The sequence below is a fragment of the Salmo trutta genome, chromosome 3 (assembly GCF_901001165.1).
Source record: "Salmo trutta chromosome 3, fSalTru1.1, whole genome shotgun sequence".
Classification (NCBI taxonomy): Eukaryota; Metazoa; Chordata; class Actinopteri; order Salmoniformes; family Salmonidae; genus Salmo; species Salmo trutta.
This window is the reverse complement of record NC_042959.1, coordinates 38205887-38229582: the sequence shown is the minus strand read 5'-3', so window position 1 is coordinate 38229582 and position 23696 is coordinate 38205887. Positions and strand designations below refer to the sequence as shown.

General features: G+C 45.2%; 1 protein-coding gene across 3 annotated transcripts in view; it reads left to right on the top strand.

The window, feature by feature from the left end:
- LOC115174884 (fibroblast growth factor receptor-like 1) overlaps positions 1–23696 on the top strand; it is a 61885-nt gene that overhangs the window by 18052 nt on the left and 20137 nt on the right. For 2 of the 3 annotated variants that reach the window (XM_029733889.1, XM_029733882.1), the window contains exon 3: positions 17446–17718. In XM_029733889.1, the coding sequence (XP_029589749.1) occupies positions 17446–17718 (273 nt within the window). Of the gene's footprint in view, positions 1–2166; positions 2314–17445; positions 17719–23696 lie in introns of those variants that run through there. The other variant, XM_029733898.1, reaches the window with a different exon arrangement.

Sequence of the window (23696 nt, the reverse complement as noted above, 5' to 3'; positions counted from 1 at the left end):
TCATCTCCTTGGCCTTTGAGCCACTCCAGGGGGCCACCGTGTTCTCCAAGCTGGACCTACGGAATGCCTACCACCTGGTGTGGATACGGGAAGGGGACAAGTGGAAGACTGCCTTCAACACGGCCAGCGGTCACTACGAGTATCTGGCATGCCATTTGGTCTTACCAACACCCCTGCTGTATTCTAGGCTCTGGTGAATGATGTTCTCCGCGACATGTTGAACCGGTTCATCTTCGTCTACCTCGACGACATCCTTGTTTGCTCCCGCTCTTCCCAAGAACACGTGCTCCACATCCGACAGGTTCTCCCGACGCCTCCTGGAAAACCAGCTTTTTGTGAAAGCAGAGAAGTACGAATTCCATTGCTCCACCATGTTCTCTTCCTAGGTTACATCATCGCTGCAGGGAGTGTACAGATGGATCCCGGGAAGGTGAGAGCAGTGGTAGATTGGCCCCAGCCTATGTCCAGAATGCAACTGCAACATTTCGTGGGATTTGTCAACTTTTATCGCTGCTTTATCCGGCGTTACAGCACCCTGGCTTCCCCCCTGTCTGCACAGGCCGATGCTTCGGATGTCAGAGAGGGGGCTGTACTGTCCCAGCGTTCTCACCTGGACCTCAAGTTATATCCCTGCGCCTTCTTCTCCCATCACCTAAACGCCACGGAGAGGGACTACGATGTGGGGAATCGTGAGCTTCTCCCGGTGAAGATGGCGTTGGAGGAGTGGAGGGCACTGGCTGGAGGGGGCAGAACAAGAACCTGGAATATCTCCGCAACGCCAAGCGTCTCAATTCCAGTGAAGCTAGGTGGGCCCTGCTTTTCACCTGGTTCAACTTCTCCCTCTCATACCGACCGATATCCAAGAATGTCAAGCCGGATGAGCTGTCACGCCGTTATAGCCCCACGGCTACACCCATGGAACCCGAGGCCATCCTTACCACCTCATGCCTGGTGACGGCACTCAGCTGGGGAATAGGGAAGCATGTTCGTGAGGTGCAGAGTTCCCAGCCGAACCCAAGGGGGGGCCCAGATAACCGGATGTTTGTTCCTGGTGCTGTCCGCTCCTCGGTCCTGGAGTGGGCCCACTCCTCCAAGCTTGCCTGCCACCCAGGCTCCCGTCAGACCCTGGTCTTTGTGTGACAATGCTTTTGGTGGCCTACCATGGTTCCTGACATCCCCGCATTCGTCGCAGCATGCACGATCTGTGTGCAGTACAAGACTCCCCGGCAAGCTCCGGCTGGTCGCCTTCGACCTCTGCCTGTTCCTCACCGTCCCTGGTCTCACATATCCCTGGACTTTGTCACGGGTCTCCCCCTGTCTGATGGCAACACCGCCATCTTGACAGTAGTGCACCGGTTTTCCAAAACCGCCCACTTCGTTCCTCTCCCCAAGCTACCCTCTGCCGAAGAGACGGACTATCTCATGGTGCAGCACGGCTTCCAGATCCATGGACTCCCAGTGGACATGGTCTCCGACCGGGGTCCTCTGTTCTCGTCCCTGTTCTGGAAGGCGCTCTGCACACTCATTGGGTTGTCGGCCAGCCTGTCCTTCGGGTTCCACCCCCAGTCCAACGGCCAGTCGGAGCGAGCCAACCAAGACCTGGAGACGACTCTTCGCTACCTGGTCTCCGCCAACCCCACCACCTGGAGCCAGCAACTAGTGTGGGTCGAATATGCCCGCAACACCCTTCCTTGCTCTGCCATGGGTCTCTCACCCTTTGAGTGTTCCCTAGGTTATCAGCCCCCGCTCTTCCCGGAGCAAGAGGAAGAGGTCGGCATACCCTCGGCCCAGATGTTTGTCCACTGCTGTCGTCATACCTGGAAGACATCCCGGTCGGCTCTTCTCAAGACCACCTCAAGGTATCAACGACAAGTGGACCGCCACCGGACTCCAGCTCCCCGGTATCGTCTCGGGCAGAGGATATGGCTGTCCACCCGAGATCTGCCCCTCCGGGTGGAGTCCCGCAAACTTTTCTACAAGACCATTAGCCCCTCTGCTGTTCGTCTTCTGTTGCCCCGTACCCTCCGTATACATCCCACTTTTCATGTGTCTAGGATCAAACCAATGTCTCACAGCCTTTTGTCTCCTGTTTCCACGCCCACCCCTCTCCCCCGTTTCATTGACGGCCAACCGGAGTACACGGTGAGGCATCTCCGGAAGGTTCGACCTTGGGGCAGGGGATTCCAGTACCTGTTGACTGGGAGAGTTATGGCCTGGAGGAGAGGTTCTGGGTCCCCACCAGGGACATCCTGGACACAGGCCTCATCGCTGATTTTCAACGCCGGCACCTCGGTCAACCAGGTATGCGTTCAGGTAGGACGCCAGGTGGCACCCCTAGAGGGGAGGGTACTGTCACACCCTGATCTGTTTCACCTGTCTTTGTGCTTGTCTCCACACCTCCAGGTGTTACCCATATTCCCCATTACCCCCAGTGTATTTATACCTGTGTTCTGTCTGTTGCCAGTTTGTTTAGTTCGTCAAGCCTACCAGCGTTTTCCCCCTTGCTCCTTTATTTTTCTAGTTCCTGTATTCTAGTTTTCCCGGTTTTGACCATTCTGCCTGCCCTGACCCTGAGCCTGCCTGCTGTTCTGTACCTTGTCACACCACCCTGGATTATTGACCTCTGCCTGCCCTGACCCCGAGACTGCCTGCTGTTCTGTACCTTATGGAATCTGATCTGGATTACTGACCTCAGCCTGCCCTTGACCTGTCGTTTTGCCTGCCCCCTGTTCTAGTAATAAACGTTTGTTACTTTGACACTGTCTGCATCTGGGTCTTCTCCTGAAACATGATAGTTGTATAATCACCTTCCGGTGTAAAAACCATGAAAATTTAAAAAGGGAGCATTGGTTTGAAGACAAAAAAGAAAGGAAATTCACCCATTCTCTACCAAGGTTTTCCAGCACACAGCTTTGACCTACTACAGTAGCTATGTTGGTCTTATGTACTTCCAACACAGGAGGTTGGTGGGCACCTTAATTGGGAGGACGGGCTTGTGGTAATGGCTGGAGCGGAATTGGTGGAATGGTATCAAATACACCAGCCATTATTATGATCCGTCCTCCCCTCAGCAGCCTCCACTGTCTTCCAACAATGTGTAGGCAGCTTGCTTAGGATTCAAACCTTCTCAAACAGCCTAATTCATACTCTTCAGAGGGTCAATGGACTTTACAGTGTCCTGCTATTAAAATAATATATATACACCTTCCTAATATTGAGTTGCAACCCCCCCCCCTTGCCCTCAGAACAGCCCCAATTTGCCGGGGAATGGACTCTACAAGGTGTTGAAAGCATTCCACATGGATGTTCTATAGACCTCTATATCTATATGAGTGATTGTGGCGAAAACACCACCTCCTTTTGTTATGTTAGGTACCTACTGACCAAGAAAGATGTTATGAAATATATAAAGGTCAATGGATATACAGGCAGGCAACATGAAGCAGCTCACTCAATCAAGCCTGATGGTGTTGGAAGTATTAAAGTAAAGCTTGCTTTCATATACACTGAACGAAAATATAAACGCATCATGCAACAATTTCAAAGATTTTACTGAGTTACAGTTGATATAAGGAAATCAGTAAATTGAAAAAAAATACTTAGGCCCTATGGATTTCATATTACTGGGAATACATATATGCATATGTTGGTCATATGTTACCTTAAAAAATAAGGTAGGGGCGTGGATCAAAAAAACAGTCACAACCATTTGGCTCATGCAGCGCGACACAACTCCTTCGCATATTTAATCAGGCTGTTGATTGTGGCCTGTGGAATGGCTGTGCAAAGTTGCTGGATATTAGCGGGAACTGGAACACACTGCCGTACACGTCAAATCAGAGCATCCCAAACATGCTCAATGGGTGACATGTCTGGTGAGTATGCAGGCCTTGGAAGAACTGGGACAGATGTCTGGCACACGGTGTATGACATCTGCCCGGTACACTGGAAACTGGGATTCATTTGTGTAGAGCACACTTCTCCAGCGTGCCAGTAGCCATCAAAGGTGAGCATTTGCCCACTGAAGTCGGTTACTAGCCAAACTGCAGTCAGGTCAAGACCTTGCTGAGGACGACGAAGCATGCAGGATGAGCTTACCTGAGACAGTTTCTGACAGTTGTGCAGACATTTTTCGGTTGTACAAAACCACATTTTAATCAGCTGTCTGGTCTGGTCTCAGACCATCCAACAGGTGAAGAAGCTGTATGTGGATTGTGAAACTGTCCCATTACAGAGAATATCCTAGCTCCATATATGAAATTAAGAGCATGCGTATCTGGAGCATGTCTACTAATTTTATCAAATAAAATGTCAGATATCCGGAAATATATAGATCCCCTGATATTGACCCTTTTCGCCAAGTGTAGGATTGAAGAAGTATTCAGGTAGATGTCACTCAATAGAGATGAGAAAGGTATCAGAGTGACTGAAGAAGACCTATGGGAAGTGGATATGGGACCTTAACGTCATGAATAGCGTGATTAAGAGGTAGGTAGGAGGACAGCAGGAATGCATGCAGGGGTCACTACTAGTGAGGAGTGACTGGGTGAGTGTTTGATTGAGAAGAGTGGGAGTGAGAAACACTGGGGTAAACCAGAGGTAAACAGGGGGATTGTTTACTTAGCTCTGTTTACCAAGCCCTCCTCTTGTCTCCTCTGGCTCCAACTGCATAATCTCTCATCGGTGATAAGGAACCTGAATTCCACACACTAGACCGAGATCTGGCATTTTTTGGTCTAACCCCCCCCCCCCCCCCCCCCGCCATGCCAGGATATGAGTACAGAGATAAGCAGGGTTGCTCTCTGAATTAGTTAATTGCTACAGATCAAATTCAAGATGGAGGGCACCTTGGCAGGAACTTATTTGAGTTCAAGACGAAATACCAGGATGAGTGCTCAGAGCATTCACTGACCAGCTGGAAAGTGTCTTCACTGACATTATTTTTATTTATTTACCCCCTCCCCAGTTTCAATCTTGTCTCATTTCTGCAACTCCCCAACGGGCTCGGGAGGCAAAGGTCGAGTCATGTGTCCTCCGAAAAATTACCCGCCAAAACCGTGCTTCTTAACACCCGACTGCTTAACCCGGAAGTCAGCCGCACCAATATGTCGGAGGAAACGCTGTTCACCTGACGACCGAGTTCAGCGTGCAGGTGCCGGTCCGCCACAAGGTGTCGCTAGAGCGCCATGAGCCAAGTAAAGCCCCCCGGCCAAACCTTCCCCTAACCCGGACGATGCTTGGCCATATGTGGACCGCAATATAGGACTCCCGATCACGGCCGGTTGTGATACAGCCTGGGATCGAACCCCGGTCTACAGTGACGCCTCTACTGCTGCGCCTCTCGGGAGGCCCAGCCTTCACTGACATTTTCAACCTATCATTGACCCATTCTGTAATACCAACTTGTTTCAAGCAGACCACCATAGTCCCTGTGCCCAAGAATGCCAAGTTAACCTGCCTAAATGACTATCGCCCAGTAGCACACACATCTATAGCCATGAAATGCTTTCAATGGCTCACATCAACACCATTCTCCCAGACACCCTGGACCCACTCCAATTTGCATACCGCCCCAACAGATCCACAGCTGATGCAATCTGTATTGCACTCCACACTGCCCTCACCCACTTGGACAAAGGGAATACGTATGTAAGAATGCTGTTCATTGACTACAGCTCAGCATTCAACCACATAGTTCACTCCAAGCTCATCACCAAGCTCAGGACCCTCGGACTGAACACCTCCCTCTGCAACTGGATCCTGGACTTCCTGATGGGCCGGCCCCAGGTGGTGAGGGTAGGCAACAACACGTCCGCCAGGCTGACTATCAACACTGGGGCCCCTCAGGGGTGTGTGTTTAGTCCCCTCCTCTACTCCCTGTTCACCGACGACTGCCTTGTTGTTTGTTTAGTGTGTTCCAATTTTCCCAGAAGTGATTTGATTCTATGGATTCTTCAATCACATTGAGCTGTTTTCTGACATGCTGTTTCTTCTTTTTTCTTAGTGTATTTCTGTTTTAGTGTTTCCTCTCTCTCTTGCTCTCGCTCTCTCTCTCTCTCTCTCTCTCTCTCCCCTCATCTCAAAGCTCTGCTACTTATTTTACCATAATAATTTATCTAAGCAGAGCGCTGTCGAGGTCCGTTTGAAGCTCTCCGTACGACACCAGCCCAGCGCTGTTCCTCGTGACTCTGGCGAGGCTGCCTCAGCTTCAAAGCTCTCTGGGGCTGTGGTTCTAGGGAGGCCTCCCTTCCCCATAAATCCTCCTTGAATTCAAAAACCTCTATCAAGATGTCTAAAACAGAGTGTGCCACGAGCAGACAAGCACAGTGAAGCTTTACAGTGATCCCTGGTTATCCATAGGTTAGGGGTCCTCCCTCTGTCTTACACAGATTAAATGTCTTGGATGGTTCCAGCTGTTGTGATTAGATTCCCCTGAACTGCACTACAAGACCATGGTGCTTACCTACGGAACAGCAAGGGGAACTTCCCCTCCCTACCTTTAGTCTATGCTCAAACCCTACACCCCAACCCGAGCACTCCATTCTGCCACCTCAGGTCCCTTGGCCATCCCACCCCTATGGGAGGGCAGCTCCCGCTCACCCAGTCTAAGCTCTTCTCTGTCCTGGCACTCTAATGGTGGAACCAACTTCCCCCAGAAGCTAGGACAGCAGTGTCCCTGCCCTACTTCTGAAAACATCTAAAACCCTACCTCGTCAAAGAGTATCTTAAATAATCCTCCTCACCACGACTCCCCAACCCCCCAAACAAATTGCACTTGATCCCCCCCCCCCCCCCCCCCCACCAGCTCTGACTCTACTTAAGATGAATGCACTAACTGTAAGTCGCGCTGGATAAGAGCGTCTGCTAAATGACTAAAATGTAAATGTAAAATATCAATTGTTTTTATTGACGCCGTTACTTGTCTGGAATAATATGCTGTTGTATGCTGTAGGTCGTGGCACTGGGAGGTCTGTCTGTCAGGGTATTTGCCATTCAAAGTCCCATCTGCGGTTGGAGTTAGGGTTCTCAGCTCGTCAGCTCAACAACCAGCATATACAGGTCTGTCTTTGGATCTCTTATATTTAGATTAAAGCAACTGGGGAAGACTTTCAGAGGAAATTTAACAAGACAAATGAGGAAAGAAGAGAGAGGTCAAGCCTGACATTAATTTCAGATCAATGCTGCTACACATCTGTGTGAGTGTGTGTTTGTGTGCGCCTGTGTGTGTGTCACTCCATGATTCTTCCACGCTTAGACCACCCTGTCACTATTGGACAGAGAACACCCTGCAGTGTGTTTAAGTTCAGAAAGCAAGCAGTGGACTTGGTGGGATGCAGCAGTCAGAGCCCCTGTTTTATTAGATTTCAATAAGGATGGAGGCTGTTTATATTATTTCCAGAGCTGGAGCAGAGGTCTAGGAGCAGGAGTCTATAAGCAGGGGTCTAGGAACAGGGCTCTATGAGCAGGGGTCTAGGAGCAGGGCTCTATGGAAGGAAGGAGCTGCCTTTGTGGAGCCAATGATCAGTCAGGTCACTCTCTGAGTCTCAGTCCAGCTGGAGCAATAAAGGAACCTACTACAATTTATTTTTACAGAAAGTTTGAAAAAATAGATACGATCTTGCTACCATGGAAAGGTAAATACTGTCTATTTGTGGAAAAATCACCCTGATTAATTCCTTAGTCATATCCCAGTTTACCTATTTACTTATTGCCCTGCCATGCAGAACTATTTGTATTGAATATGAGTTTGGGGAGCTAAAATTATTAAGCATTAAACCTCTCACTAAAAGTATCAGTCATACAAAAGTTATAAGAATGGCTCATCCCTTGTTCAAAAATTGCGTTTTTCCCTTTATCCAGATTACAACCTCTCACTTTCAGTTAATTGAAAACCTTTTCAAAATATCGCCCTTTTATAAAACAAGCCATACAAAGCTGGTTGCAATTCCAGTTTCATCCTCCAGAAAAGACAGAACATATAATATGGTTAAATTCAAATATACTAATTGATAAAAAAAAACATTCTTTATGGATTCTTTTTTTTAAGGAAATATCTTTGTTAATGATATTATGAGTAGAAAAGGTGCAGTTATGTCACGTGCAGTTAACAAACATACAGTATATGGAAATGTTTGCTCTATCCAAAATTACAACCAACTGATTGGTTGGCATTACCGCAAAAATGGAGGAGGCAAGTGGAAACGGGAGAAGGTAGGGAACTTGTTTGTTTGCCCTTTATTAAAGACCAAAATTGACAACATTCTTTTCATAAATAAAAAAATATAGCAGTTTTACTTGAGGACCAAAATGTTGACCGTGGGACAATACAGGTTGCAAAATACTTGGGAAGAGATTTTCGATGTGCCGATTCCGTGGCACATGGTTTATGAACTGATATGCAAAACAATACTTGATTCAAAACGTAAGAGTTTATCCATTTCAATTATTATACAAAATTCGTGCCACAAACAGAATATTATGTGTATGGGGCATACAACCATGTCAGCTCTGCAGATTTTGCTATGAAGAGACAGAATCATTAGATCAATTATTTTGGTATTGCCTCTATGGAGCTTCTTCCTGGTCACAGGTTCAGAATGGCTGAAAAATCACAACATTTATCTCAAAAATTTTATCTCAAAAATCAATCAATCAACAATATAAAAATACTTTATATTTAACTTACAACTGTAGATACTATGCGATTAGACAGGTTCTGAATTTATGTGAAACATCATTTAAAATGTATGGCAAATGTGTATATGTGTAAAAAATACAACATCCCCTCCTCTCACACACCACACTGCCCTTATTCCTTATCTCAGTAAATGGGTTGCTCCCTAATTTGAAATGTGTCTAGTTCTCTCATGATTTTGTTGGGTCTAATTGGGTTACTGTCCTGAGCTCTGTGGGACCTGTTTGTGTTTGTGAACAGAGCCCCAGGACCAGCTTGCTGAGGGGACTCTCCTCTAAGTAAATAAAATTGTATTTGTCACATGCGCTGAATATAACAGGTGTGAAATGCTTACTATGACTTGGGTGACTGGAGTCTTTGACAATTGGAGTCTTTGACAAAGCCCTTCCTCTGACACCGCCTAGTATATACAGTTGAAGTCGGAGGTTTACATACACCTTAGCCAAATACATTCAAACTCAGTTTTTCACAATTCCTGACATTTAATCCTAGTAAAAATTCCCTGTCTTAGGTCAGTTAGGATCACCACTTTATTTTAGGATTGAGGTCAGGGCTTTGCGATGGCCACTCCAATACCTTGACTTTGTTGTCCTTAAGCCGTTTTGCCAAAACTTTGGAAGTATGCTTGGGGTCATTGTCAATTTGGAAGACCCATTTGCGACCAAGCTTTAACTTCCTGACTGATGTCTTGAGATGTTGCTTCAATATATCCACATCATTTTCCTTTCTCATTATGCCATCTATTTTGTGAAGTGCACCAGTCCCTCTTTCAGCAAAGCACCCCCACAACATGATGCTGCCACCCCCGTACTTCACCTTTGAGATGGTGTTCTTCGGCTTGCAAGCCTTCCCCTTTTTCCTCCAAACATGGCGATGGTCATTATGGCCAAACAGTTATATTTTTGTTTCATCAGACCAGAGGACATTTCTCCAAAAAGTACGATCTTTGTCCCCATGTGCAGTTGCAAACTGTAGTTCGGCTTTTTTAGGGCGGTTTTGGAGCAGTGGCTTCTTCCTTGCTGAGCGGCCTTTCAGGTTATGCCGATAAAGGACTCGTTTTACTGTGGATATAGATACTTTTGTACCTGTTTCCTCCAGCATCTTCATAAGGTCCTTTGCTGTTGTTCTGGGATTGATTTGCACTTTTCACACCAAAGTGCGTTCATCTCTAGGAGACAGAACACGTCTCTTTCCTGAGCGGTATGACGGCTGCGTGGTCCCATGGTGTTTATACTTGCGTACTATTGTTTGTACAGATGAACGTGGTACCTTCAGGTGTTTGGAAATGCTCCCAAGGATGAACCTGACTTGTGGAGGTCTACAATTTGTTTTCTGAGGTCTTGGATGTTTTCTTTTGATTTTTCCATAATGTCAAACAAAGAGGCACTGAGTTTGAAGGTAGGCCTTGAAATACATCGACAGGTACACGTCCAATTGACTCAAATTATGTAAATTAGCCTATCAGAAGCTTCTAAAGCCATGACATCATTTTCTGAAATATTTTAAGCTGTTTAAAGGCACAGTCAACTTAGTGTATGTAAACTTCCGGAACAGCTGGTGCTCTGATACATTCTTCAGTGTTGCTTGCCTCGAAGTGAGCATAAAAGGCATTTAGCTCATCTGGTAGGCTCGCGTCACTGGGCAGCTCACGGCTGGGTTTCCCTTTGTAGTCCATAATAGTTTGCAACCGACGAGTGTCAGAACCGATGTAGTACGATTCAATCATAATCCTGTATTGACACTTTGCCTGTTTGATGGTTTGTCTGAGGGCATAGTGGGATTTCTTATAAGCGTCCGGATTAGTGTCCTGCTCCTTGAAAGCGGCAACTCTAGCCTTTAACTCGGTGGGGATATTGCCTGTAATCCATGGCTGCTGATTGAAATAAGTTTGCCTGCATTAAAGTATCCGGCCACTAGGAGCGCCACTTCTGTATGAGCATTTTCTTGTTTGCTTTTTGGCCTTATACAGCTCGTTGAGTGCGGTCTTAGTGCCAGCATCGGTTTGTGGTGGTAAATAGATGGCTACAAATAATATAGATGAGAACTCTCTTGGTAGATTGTGTGATCTACATCTTACCATGAAGTATTCTGCCGGGGCGGCAGGGTACGCTAGTGGTTAGAGCATTGGGCTAGTAACTGAAAGGTTGCAAGTTCAAATCCCTGAGCTGACAAGGTACAAATCTGTCATTCTGCCCCTGAACAAGGCAGTTAACCCACTGTTCCTAGGCTGTCATTGAAAATAATAATTTGTTCTTAACTGACTTGCCTAGTTAAATAAATTCTACCTCAGGCGAGCAATACCTCGAGACTTCTTTAATATTGGACATCGCGCACCAGCAGTTATTTGACAAATAGACACACACCCCTGCCCCTCATCTTACCAGACGTAGCTTCTCTATCCTGCCGATACACGGAAAACGCAGCCAGCTCTATATCATCCATGTCGTTGTTCAGCCACGTCTCGGTGAAACATAAGATATTACATTTTTTAATGTCCCGTTGGTAATCGTAGATCGTCCAGTTTATTTTCCAATGATTGCACATTGGCCAATAATATGGAGGGTAGTGATGGTTTACCTACTTGCTGGCTAATTCTCACAAGGCACCCCAGTAATGGCTTTGTTATGGAAGGTTTGTGAATCACTTCCTTTCAGGTGGTTATAGAATTTAACGGCTCTTTTCTGGATTTTAATCAGTAGCGGGTATTGACCTAATTCTGCTCTACATGCATTATTTGGTGTTTTACGCTGTACACGGAAGATGGTTTTGTAGAATTCTGCATGCAGAGTAAACATTTTGTGTTTGTCCCATTTTGTGAATTCTTGATTGGTGAGCTGACCCCAGATCTCACAACTGTAGAGGGCAATGGGTTATATTACTGATTTAAGAATTTTTTGCCAGATTCTAATTGGAATGTCGAATTCCTTTTGTTCGTTTTGATGGCGTAGAAGGCCCTTCTTGCCTTGTCTCTTAGATTGTTAACAGCTTTGTGGAAGTTACCTGTGGTGCTGATATTTAGGCTGAGGTAGGTATAGTTTTTTGTGTGCTCTAGGGTAACAATGTCTAGTCGGAATATGTATTTGTGGTCCTGACAGCTGGACCTTTATTTTTGTCCTACTGAGATTCACTGTCAGGGCCCAGGTCTGACAATCTGTGCAGAAGATCTAGGTGATGCTGTAGGCCCTCCTTGGTTGGGGACAGAAGCATTAAATCATCAGCAAGCAGTAGACATTTTACTTTAGATTCTAGTAGGGTGAGGTCGGGTGCTGCAGACTGTTCTACTGCGCTCGCCAATTCGTTGATATACTGTATATGTTGAAGACGGTGGGGCTCAAGCTGTCGGCCCTGAGGAAAGAAATATGTGTTTTTTGCCAATTTTAACCGCACGCCTTTTGTTTTTGTACATGGATTTTATAATGTTGTATGTTTTTCCCCCAATACCGCTTTCCATCAATTTATATAGCAGACCCTCATGCCAAATTGAGTCAAAAGCTTTTTTGAAATCAACAAAGCATGAGAAGACTTGCTTTTGGTTTGTTTGTTTGTCAATTAGGGTGTGCAGGGTGAATACGTGGTCTGTCATACAGTCATTTGGTAAAAAGCAACATTTACATTTACTCAGGATGTCATTTTCACTGACGGAATGTAGGAGTCTGCTGTTCATTTTTATTTTATTTAACATTTATTTAACTAGGCAAGTCAATAAAAAAATATATATAAAATAGAGAGACACCACAACACTACATACAGAGAGACCTAAGACAACAACATAGCATGACAGCAACACATGAAAACACAGCATGGCAGCAACACAACATGACAACAACATGGTAGCAACACAACATGGTAGCAGCACAACATGGTAGCAGCACAAAGCATGGTACAAACATTATTGGGCACAAAGGGCAAGAAGGTAGAGACAACATTACATCATGCGAAGCAGCCACAACTGTCAGTAAGAGTGTCCATGATTGAGTCTTTGAATGAAGAGATAAATCAGTCCAGTTTGAGTGTTTGTTGCAGCACGTTCCCGTTGCTAGCTGCAGCGAACTGAAAAGACGAGCGGCCCAGGGATCTGTGTGCTTTGGGGACCTTTAACAGAATGTGACTGGCAGCTGGGTGTTGTATGTGGAGGATGAGGACTGCAGTAGGTATCTCAGATATGGGGGAGTGAGGCCTAAGAGGGTTTTATAAATAAGCATCAACCAGTGGGTCTTGCAACGGGTATACAGAGATGACCAATTTACAGAGGAGTAAACTACCAGAATTTTCTCGAGATTGCTGTTGACGCAGATCCCACGGTAGTTATTGGGGTCAAATTTGTTTCCACTTTTGTGGATTAGGGTGATCAGTCCTTGGTTCCAAATATTGGGGAAAATGCCAGAGCTGAGGATAATGTTAAAGATTTTAAGTATAGCCAATTGGAATTTGTGGTCTGGATATTTTATCATTTAATTTAGGATACCATCAAAATGTTTGTATTTTGTCCTATCGTTCATTCAATGTAATTGGAGAATCCAGTGGGTTCTGGTAGTGTTAATAACTGATTTGTAATTGATCGTTTTTGCGGTTTGTTATTTTTTATAGGGCCACAACGATTGGAGAAAAGGTTTATCCATACATCTCAATTTTGAATAGATAGCTCTTTGTGTTGTTGTTTGATTAGTGTGTTCCACTTTTCCCATAAGTGGTTAGATTCTATGGATTACATTGAGCTGGTTTCTGAAGTGCTGTTCCTTATTTTTTCTTAATGTATTTCTGTACTGTTTCAGTGTTTCACCATAGTGAAGGCTCAGGTTTTCTTGGTGTCTGTGTTTTTGGTTGGATAGGTTTCTCAATTTCTTTCTTAGGTTTTTACATTCTTCATCAAACCATTTGTCATTGTTGTTAATTTTCTGAGGTTGTCTGTTTGACATTTTGACATTTGATAGGGAAGCTGAAAGGTCAAATATACTGTTTAGGCTTTCTACAGCCAAGTTTACACCTTCACTATTGCAGTGACATTTTTTGTCTAGGAAGTTGTCTGAAAGGGATTGAAATTGTTGTTGCCCAATAGTTTTTTGGTAGGTTTCTACTCTACTTTGCTTCCATTTATAGCGTTTCTTAATAGTATGTAGTTTGTTCGGCTTTGATGTCTCATGATTCAGTATTTCTCTGTTCAAGAAGACTGGTTTTGTTGTGATCTAATAGAAGTGTCAGTGGGCTGACTGTGAATGCTCTGAGAGACTCTGGGTTGAGGTTGGTGATAAAGTAGTCTACAGTACTACTGCCAAGGGATGAGCTGTGGGTGTACCTACTGTAGTTGTCCCCTCAAAGACTACCATTGACTATGTACAGACCCAGCATGCGACAGAGCTACAGGAGTTGTGGCCCATTTTTGTTGGTTGTTTTATCATAGTTGTGTCTACCGGGGCATATTGGGGAGGGAATGCTGTTACCTCCAGGTAGGTGTTTGTCCCCCTGAGTGCTGACAGTGTCAGGTTCTTGTCCAGTTCTGGCATTTAGGTCGCCACAGACTAGTACATGTCCCTGGGCCTGGAAGTGGTTGATCTCCCCCTCTTGGATGGAGAAGCTGTCATCGTTAATGTATGGGGATTCTATTGGGGGGATGTAGGTAGCACAGATGGCTACATTTTTCTATTTTGAGATAATTTCCTTATTTATTTCTAACCAGATGTAAAATCCTCCTGTTTTGATTAATTTAATAGAGTGGGTTAGGTCTGCTCTATACCAAATTAACAGTCTGAGTCTTTTCCCTGTTTCACACCTGGTAGTTTGGTGGATGGGACTACCTACTTCCTGTAACCTAAAGGGCAACCTCTATACCATGTTTCTTATAGGATGACAATGTCTGTATTTAAAATTTTTTTGGTGGTCTGGTTTCCTGCTCTTTAGGCCAAAGACAGATGACCTCAGACCTTGTATATTCCAGCATGAGATAGTAAAAGCTTTGTGTTCCATAGTGTTCACTGTTGTTATCCGTGTGGTTTAGGCTCAGACCATTAGGTTTAAGCAGAGCATGCTGAGCATCTGGTGAATGCCTTTTAGGTTGCAGGATGGGGCTTAGGTGGGTGTATTAGTGGAGGTTCTTTCTTTCTCTCTCTTGTTCTCTCTCTCTCACACACACACACACACACACACACACACACACACACACACTCTATACATTAGGGGGGCCCTGCCCATGTCTCAGACAGTCATATCACTCCCACCCTGCCCTACGATCCCCCCAGGCCTGTTACATTAGAGCACTTGTCTCTGATCTCTCTCAGCACCCAGCAGTGTGTGTGTGTGTCAGGCTCACAGAGTGGTGGTAGGAGTCTCTGTCTGTCCACCCCTCCATCCCCCATGCATTCCCCAGCCTCAGTGTGTCTACAGTGGGGTGTAGTGTCTGTTAGCACCCAAGAGTGGCCCAACGCCCCTCTCCACCGTTCTCTCAACTCCCCAGGCCACTTCAACGCCGATCCGCCAGGCTCTGAGCCGACTTGCGTGACAATCAGACACCTCCACGACGGCACCATCCAGCCTGACTGACAGACAGTCGTGCTTTTGTGTACCCCCTCTACTCTCCTCCTCCTCTCCTGTCTGTCATTCCACCTCTCCCTGGTTATATGTGACTGTGAGTGAGCGGCGCCACGTCCGAGGGAGCAGCCTGGTGGGTGAGATTGGGGAGAAGGCGGCTCTTTACTTCAGCCTCTCTGTCTCACTCTCATCTGGTGCTGACTTACTGGCAGCCAGGCTGTTTCAATGAGGCCTCCATGGATCCACCCAACCTGCGTTTAGACTGCCAATACTAAGCCAAATCTTACATAGAGTATGCACGTCTTGAAGCCAACCTTTTTCCCAGTGAGGTGAATTAGCGAAGGTCAATGTAATGATCTGTTTATGAGAGAATGCTGTGTTAACATTCAAACCTGCTGGAATAGGTCTTTATGGTCTACCTTTATGTTCTATGCATGGAGACGGAGGAATTTTATTCCATACTTGGTGCAGTCAGTGAAACCATCTCGGCCTAACGTTATGGAATGTGCTGTAATTTAATTCCAGCACCAAAACAATCTTTACTTTTTCTGCCGCTTTTTCTTCTGGCACTTTCCTGGATGGCAACCAGTAGACACCAGGTGAAAGCACTTCACTCCTCCACAGAGATGTGTAGCGCAGAGAGAGAGAGGAGAGAGAAAGAGAGAAAGAGAGAAAGAGAGAGCTACTTTTTTTGGGAGGAGGGAGTTTTGTTTTTAGATTCTTATAATCTTGGCAGTTCTCACAGCAGCTGCTGGTACTGCTACAGGATGTGACAGTACCAGGCATGAATGAGCAGTGCCGTCCAACGCGCACACACACTTACATACACACAGACACGCACATACACCGGCTAACTGCCGTCCAACACACACACACCCGGGCCCCAGTGCTGAGGCAGCTCAGGAGGGCCAGAGGAAATGGAAAGGGAGCTCTCATGGGAGTCTCGGAGCTCTGAATGAACAGGATGAAAAGAACCTTGTGCACGCAAGGACCGTATAAAAACAAAAAGAGAATCCCCCTCAAATAGTTGAGTAAAAGCCCCCAAAGTTGCCCCTCGCTCTTCTTGAGAAGGTTTATGTTTTTGAGTGGACTTTAGGCGGACCCAAGTTGGTTTGTTTTGCTGATAGGAAAGATCCCTTGGGGTAGCCTAACCCGGTTCTATACACACCTTCTTACACATCTGTGTCTGAGGGTCTGGGCACGTGCATGCATGCACGTGTGGGTGTGTGCATGCACATGTGTGGAGTGAAGTTGACACAGGGCCTCCCTCACCGAGTCAGACAGTAGTTGACTCAGAGACAGGCTTAGTGTTAGTTAGGGGGAAGCAGGTCTCTGGTCTGCCTCTCTAATTCCATTTTATTTTCCATGGTTCATCTGGCTCACCTGCCCAAGGTCATTAGACCCTGTGTCGCCAGCAGCAACAGAATGAATAGAATGTTTCATATGATAGACGAAGGTGTTTTATTTACAAGGTGCAGCAAAACATCAACGTGTGTTTGAATTAAACTGCAAATGAAACATACAGTACTGATTATTCTTGAATGGTGGAGTTATAGTCAGTTAATTTAAATGATTTAACCAGCAAATAGGCTATGCAAGGCCCATTGATAGAATAACATGGAAATGTAATGAAACATCGAGGGAATTATGAAAGGAAACTATGCTATGATTCCAATGACAATCTTTGCTGTATGAATTGAACTGCTTGTCCAGCATCAAGGCCATTGGAGCATGATTCAAACATGGACCCTTGTCCACTGCAGGCTATTTTCATTAGCAGAACGTTAATATGTCTTACCAGATGCCCAGGTCTGGCGACTAACTCCTCTGAATAAGTAATCCACAAAACAATGTACCTGTAGGAGAAACTATAATTTGTGTCTGTGATTATACACCATTACATCATGATCCAATGTGACAAAGGGTGTACTGTACACAAAATAACTGCACCATACTCCACTTGCACTCTGTTCCTCTCTGCATTTAGATAGATGTATATTGATACTGTAGCTACAACTGTATATTTGTTTATCCACTGCTCATTCTCTTACAGCTCTATGTTCACTGTACCTTGCCTATCACTAGCAGCACCGTATCACCAAGTAACATTCTGAGTATGTGTAAATTAACTTGGCGAATAAAGATTATTCTGATTCTGATCTTTTTTTTTATAAAAAAAAAGCTGTAGAGAAAAAAAATAATGTGATCGTTGTCTGCCCCTCTCTCAGGTCCCCCGTGGGTGAGTCGTCAGGTGGAGGAGCGCCAGACAGCGAGGTTGGGGCAGACGGTGCGGCTGGCGTGCCCCGTAGAGGGTGACCCTCCTCCCCTGATCCTGTGGGTGAAAGACGGGCGTAACGTCCACCCGGGCTGGAGCCGCTACCGGGTGCTGAAACAGAGCCTGAAGATCAAAGGGGTGGAGCTGGGGGACGCGGGGGTGTACATGTGCCGTGTCACCAACGGCTTCGGAAGCATCGCCCTCAACTACACCCTCATCGTCATCGGTAGGGCCAAGGAGCGTCTGATCTCATCCCTAGTCAATGTCCACACACTTACATTTCGTACACGTCATGTAAACACACATTACATACACACATGCCTTATGCTTGAATTCTCTTTGACTCCTTTAATGAATACGTTCCTCTCTATATTCTCTCATACCTTAGCCAGTTAACTGAATAACTCCAAACCTGTCCCATATCAGACATACTCCCTGAAATGTTACCAAGACATGTCCATATAAGATGACGACAACATTTCCCCAGTACCTTGGTCTAGTAGTGTGACCTAGCCTTGATTCTACAGTCACAGTGCACATTAAGAGGGATTGTAATGCAGGAGGCCTACTGGCCCCACGTTAGCCCCTAGATGTGATTATATTTGACAGAACCGACATGACTGGCAGCCCTGGCGTTATTAAAAGAATATGGTTTCATTTACGTAACCGATGCAAAATGAAAATGTACAAGTGAGCATTGTAACAATGCCAGTTTATGACTTGTTAGCATTACAGAACACCAGCAGCTCTTCTGTCAGGTTTCATATCAAACCTCAGGAGAACAAAGAGAGGATTCTTTACCGGCTGCTCCTGTCACACTACACCCTGGTGCTTGTTTATAGTGCCGGTAATTTAATCCAGTGTTCCTTATTTTACACACACTGTCGGGGGTTTCACCCCCCTCTGACACAATGAGAAATTAATGTTGCGTGTGTGTGTCAGTGTGTGAGGTTGTGTGGTAAAAGAATGAACTCTGTCTGGAAGGTGGACGGGGGGGGGGGGGGGGGGGGGGGGTAGAGGGTTTTGGCAGTGTAGCTTTTGCGAAATACTTCTGGTTGAGATTGAGGAGGGATGGCTGCTGGGGGACTGTAGACCGGGCATTCTCTGCCAGAGCACTCGTCAAGGAGACCGCTGAAATAGACGTCCTGCCGCCTGCACCACTATAAATCTGCTCCGGTCCAGTGATGCTGAAAGACTGAGGAGTTGTAAGGAGCACTGAGCGGGACGGAGCCCCCAGCCCTTCCTGTGCTGGCCTTGGTCGGCCTGATCCATGGGGAGGGTGAGGAGAGCAGCTGCAGTGTGTGTGTGTGTGTGTGTGTGTGTGTGTGTGTGTGTGTGTGTGTGTGTGTGTGTGTGTGTGTGTGTGTGTGTGTGTGTGTGTGTGTGTGTGTGTGTGTGTGTGTGTGTGTGTGTGTGTGTGTGTGTGTGTGTGTGTGTGTGTGTGTGTGTGTAGGATATAGAGGAGGAGGGAGGGTAATTACTCTGTTGATGACTGAGGTGGCTGAACTGGCCCTGATCGACCTCCACGGACCTCGTCCTCTGTGTCCTCCTCATGTTGGAACTCTGAACGGGGCCTCCCCTCCCTCCAGCCTCCCTGCGTGGGGAGTGAAGGTAGCCTGCTGCTTTCCTGTTTGGTCCCCTGGAGTAATGTGGAACTGTGAGTTATAGTGGCCTTGCTCTCTCTGGAACTCACTGTGCTGAAGTCTTATTGAAGTCATTAACTAACAATAGCCCTAGAACAGCCCTGGAACAAAAACGGGGTAAAACGTGTAGTTTCAGAATGTGTTTAGTACAGAGGCTCTTTTTGCTGCAGGGCCTCCCCTGCAGCAAAAAACACAGATCAGATCAGTGGCGTCGCTGCCGTTTAAGATGAGGGAGAACCCACATAATTTTTTCATGAGCATGGCCTTATTTCTATTACATCACATATTTTTTGTCAAAATTAACTACAAAGTGAAAATAGGATCATTTTGGTCATACAGTGTAAAACAGAGTTTGGAACCTTGTGCGTCACAACGAGTAAATTAAGGATGAGTTTGGATTACAAAAACCAGAAATACAGCTAAAATTAATCACTAACCTTTGATGATCTTCATCAGATGACACTCATAGGACTTCATGTTACACAATACATGTATGTTTTGCTCGATAAAGTTCATATTTATATCCAAAAACCCCATTTTACATTGGCATGTAATGTTCAGAAATGTTTTGCCTCCCAAAACTTCCTGTGAATGAGCACATCAATTTACAGAAATACTCATCATAAACGTTGATAAAATATTAAACTGTTATTCAAAGAATTATAGATACACTTCTCCTTAATGCAACCGCTGTGTCAGATTAAAAAAAAACTCAGAAATAATATTATAAATATTCACTTACCTTTGATCTTCGTCGAAATGCAGTCCCAGGAATCCCAGTTCCCCAATAAATGTAGATTTTTTTTGATAAAGTCCATATATATGTCCAAATACCTCCTTTATTTTCGGTCGAGTACTCCAAATGCGCTGTGCTCGCGCATTAAATTCAGACAAAAAGTAAAAATAGTTCCATTACAGTTCATAGAAACATGTCAAACGATGTATAGCATCAATCTTTAGGATGTTTTTATCATAAATCTTCCATAATATTCCAACCGGACAAGACCTTTGTCTTCAAAAAAGAAAAGGAACACAGCTAACTCTCAAGTGAGCGCGCGCCTCTGAGCCCATGTCATTTTCTCACTCATGTACTTCCAGGACCTCTTATTCTTTCCCCAGTAACAGTATAAGCATGAAACAATGTTCTAAAGACTGTTGACATCTAGTGGAAGTCTTAGGTAGTGCAAAATGAACCCTAAGTCACTGTATACTGTATAGGCAATCACTTGAAAAACTACAAACCTCAGATTTCCACACTTCCTGGTTGGATTTTTCTCAGGTTTTTTCCTGCCATATGAGTTCTGTTATACTCACAGACATCATTCAAACAGTTTTAGAAACTTCAGAGTGTTTTCTATCCAAATCTGCTAATAATATGCATATCCTACCTTCTGAGCCTGAGTAGCAGGCAGTTTACTACGGGCACGCCTTTCATCCGGACATCAAAATACTGCCCCCTACCCTAGAGAAGTTAATGTGTTTGAGCCAATCAGTTGTGTTGTGACAAGGTAGGGGTGGTATACAGAAGATAGCCCTATTTGATAAAAGACCAAGTCCATATCATGGCAAGAACAGCTCAAATAAGCAAAGAGAAACGACAGTCCATCATTACATGAAGGTCAGTCAAAACGGAAAATGTCAAGAACTCTGAAAGTTTCTTCAAGTGCAGTTGCAAAAATCATCAAGCGCTATGATGAAACTGACTCTCATGAGGACCGCCACAGGGAAGGAAGACCCATAGTCACCTCTGCTGCAGAGGATAAGTTCATTAGAGTTACCAGCCTCAGAAATTGCAGCCCAAATAAATGCTTCACAGAGTTCAAGTAACAGACACATCTCCACATCAACTGTTCAGAGGAGACTGTTTGAATCAGGCCTTCATGGTCGAATTGCTGCAAAGAAACCACTACTAAAGGACACCAATAAGAAGAAGAGACTTGCTCGGGCCAAGAAACCTGAGCAATGGACATTAGACTGGTGGAAATCTGTCCTTTGGTCTGATGAGTCCAAATTTGAGATTTTTGGTTCCAACCGCCATGTTTTCGTGAGACACGGAGTAAGTGAACGGATTATCTCCATGTGTGGTTCCCACCGTGAGATGTGATGGTGTGGGGGTGCTTTGCTTGTGACACTGTCTGTGATTTATTTAGAATTCAAGGCACACTTAATCAGCATGGCTACCACAGCATTCTGCAGCGATACGCCATCCCATCTGGTTTGGGCTTAGTGGGACTATCATTTGTTTTTCAACAGGATAATGACCCAACACCACCTCCAAGCTGTGTAGGGACTATTTGTCCAAGAAGGAGAGTGATGGAGTGCTGCATCGGATGACATGGCCTCCACAATCACCTGACCTCAACCCAATTGAAATGGTTTGGAATGAGTTGGACTGCAGAGTGAAGGAAAAGCAGCCAACAAGGGCTCAGCATATGTGCGAACTCCTTCAAGACTGTTGGAAAGCATTCCAGGTGAAGCTGGTTGAGAGAATGCCAAGAGTGTGCAAAGCTGTCATCAATGCAAAGGGTGGTTACTTTGAAGAACACTTTTTGTGGTTACTATATGATTCCATATGTATTATTGCATAGTTTTTTTGTCTTCACTATTATTCTACAATGTCATTTTTTTATCATATTTTATATTCAAACCACCCGCAGGCTGGATTGGACCCCCTCGTATGTTTGACACCCCTAATTTAGTGTTAGGCATAAGGTTTGCAGTCTGACTAAGGTTAGGGTTAATATGGTTAGGTTTAAAATCACATTTGAAGAAGAGAAATTGTAGAAATAGGCAGGCTGTAGGACTTTGTGGCTGTGGTAACTAGTGACGACCTAGAATTAGCTTGACCCGAGTTACTGCCCTGATGACACAGACGGCTTCATCAACAATGTTAATGTGTGTTGTGTGAAAAAATACCCGGTTTGATGAACTAGTAGGTTAATTGCCCAGCCAAGCAGATACAAGTAGTAGAGTCATTTTGGTTGTGAAGTGCATTATCAAAAACCTTTGTACTTGGCTGTCCCCATGTCACAAGCCCTCCCAGTCAACACCACCTCATAAGATGAGGGGGTGTTTATAAGGATTGCCTGCTGCAGTTGTTCGAGAGATGTCCAGTTTGCAGCCGAACATGCAACATAGAAAAGACCAGCAAGGGAACTCTCAGCATCACGTAGACATGCCCTTGCAGTGTGCTTTCCTATAAATGGAATCAGGTTGGTGAAATTTGACCTGGTCGAAGGTCAAAACAGTTTCGAGTTTTGTCCCAATTCACTTTCATAATCTAGCCTGTTGGAACCAACCAGATCACCGCGTTTACCATTCTATTTCACTTCTGATATCATGATATCTGAAGTGAAATAGAAAGGTGAATGCAGTGATCAGGTTGGTTCCGCCAGGCTAATCATAACAACCATTAATAACGTAATCAGGGCTTTGTGTGTGTGTGACCGACCAGTATCTGTAATGAGGGGCCAGGAGCTGATCCACGCTGCCATGCCCATCAATGGGGCACTGGCTAAGGCCTCACCTCTTGCCTGCTCACCAACCATCGTGATGGGGAGACCATAATTAGGTATGTTTAGTCTGACCTGTTCAAACTTCAACATAGTACCTGTTTGTGTGTCAGATATTACCTATCCTAACTACCACTGTTAACAGAACAGTGACTATGTGCTCACAGAAACATGTATGGAGCCAACACATGGAGACTTGCAAGATGATGTGATGTCCAGACTGACAGACGGGCTTGAAACTGATGTCTGTAAATGGAGAGAGACCTGGCACTTGGCATAACATTTTTACTAGACACAACTTTGACTTGTATTGTCTTTTGTATTATTGAATTGAATGGTATCCGTCAATATGGGGAGGGAGAGTTCCCTGTGGCTCAGTTGGTAGAGCATGGTGTTTGCAACGCCAGCATGGTGTGTGCAACGCCAGGTTTGTGGGTTTGATTCCCACGGGGGGCCAGTACAAAAAAATTTTTTATGAAATGTATGCATTCACTACTGTAAGTCGCTCTGGATAAGAGCGTCTGCTAAATGACTAAAATGTAAAATGTAAATGTAATGTAAAATGGAGAGGCACAGTATCTGCATCAGCTGGGAATGACAATGAAAGGTGCACATTGTTATATTAGCTGAACACTGCTACTATTGTATTATGTAAAGGGTTGTTTATTCAGCAATTGCATTCTCATATTACTCTGTGGGCTACTGACCTATTCAAAGCTTCGTCTGACATCTCACCATACATCTATCTGCCTGTAGTTGTTGAACTCAACGTGCAGGGGGTTTGTTTGTTGTGGTTGAGTGGGGGAAAACAGCTGGAAGTGTGTCCCCTGAGAGGGAAAAATGAAATATATGTTAGGAGAAGTACAATATTATCATAAGGAGACATATAGGCAGAGGAAGTCGAAGAGGGTGAGCTTGAGTCGGGTACATTCTTTTAGAAAAAAGGCAGATGGTTTGTTGAAGAAGAATGGTAGAAAGTGTAAGCAGAATGAGTCGAATTCCAGATCGACGTCTGGAGGAGAAATGGAATTGAGGGCGAATTATTGGAG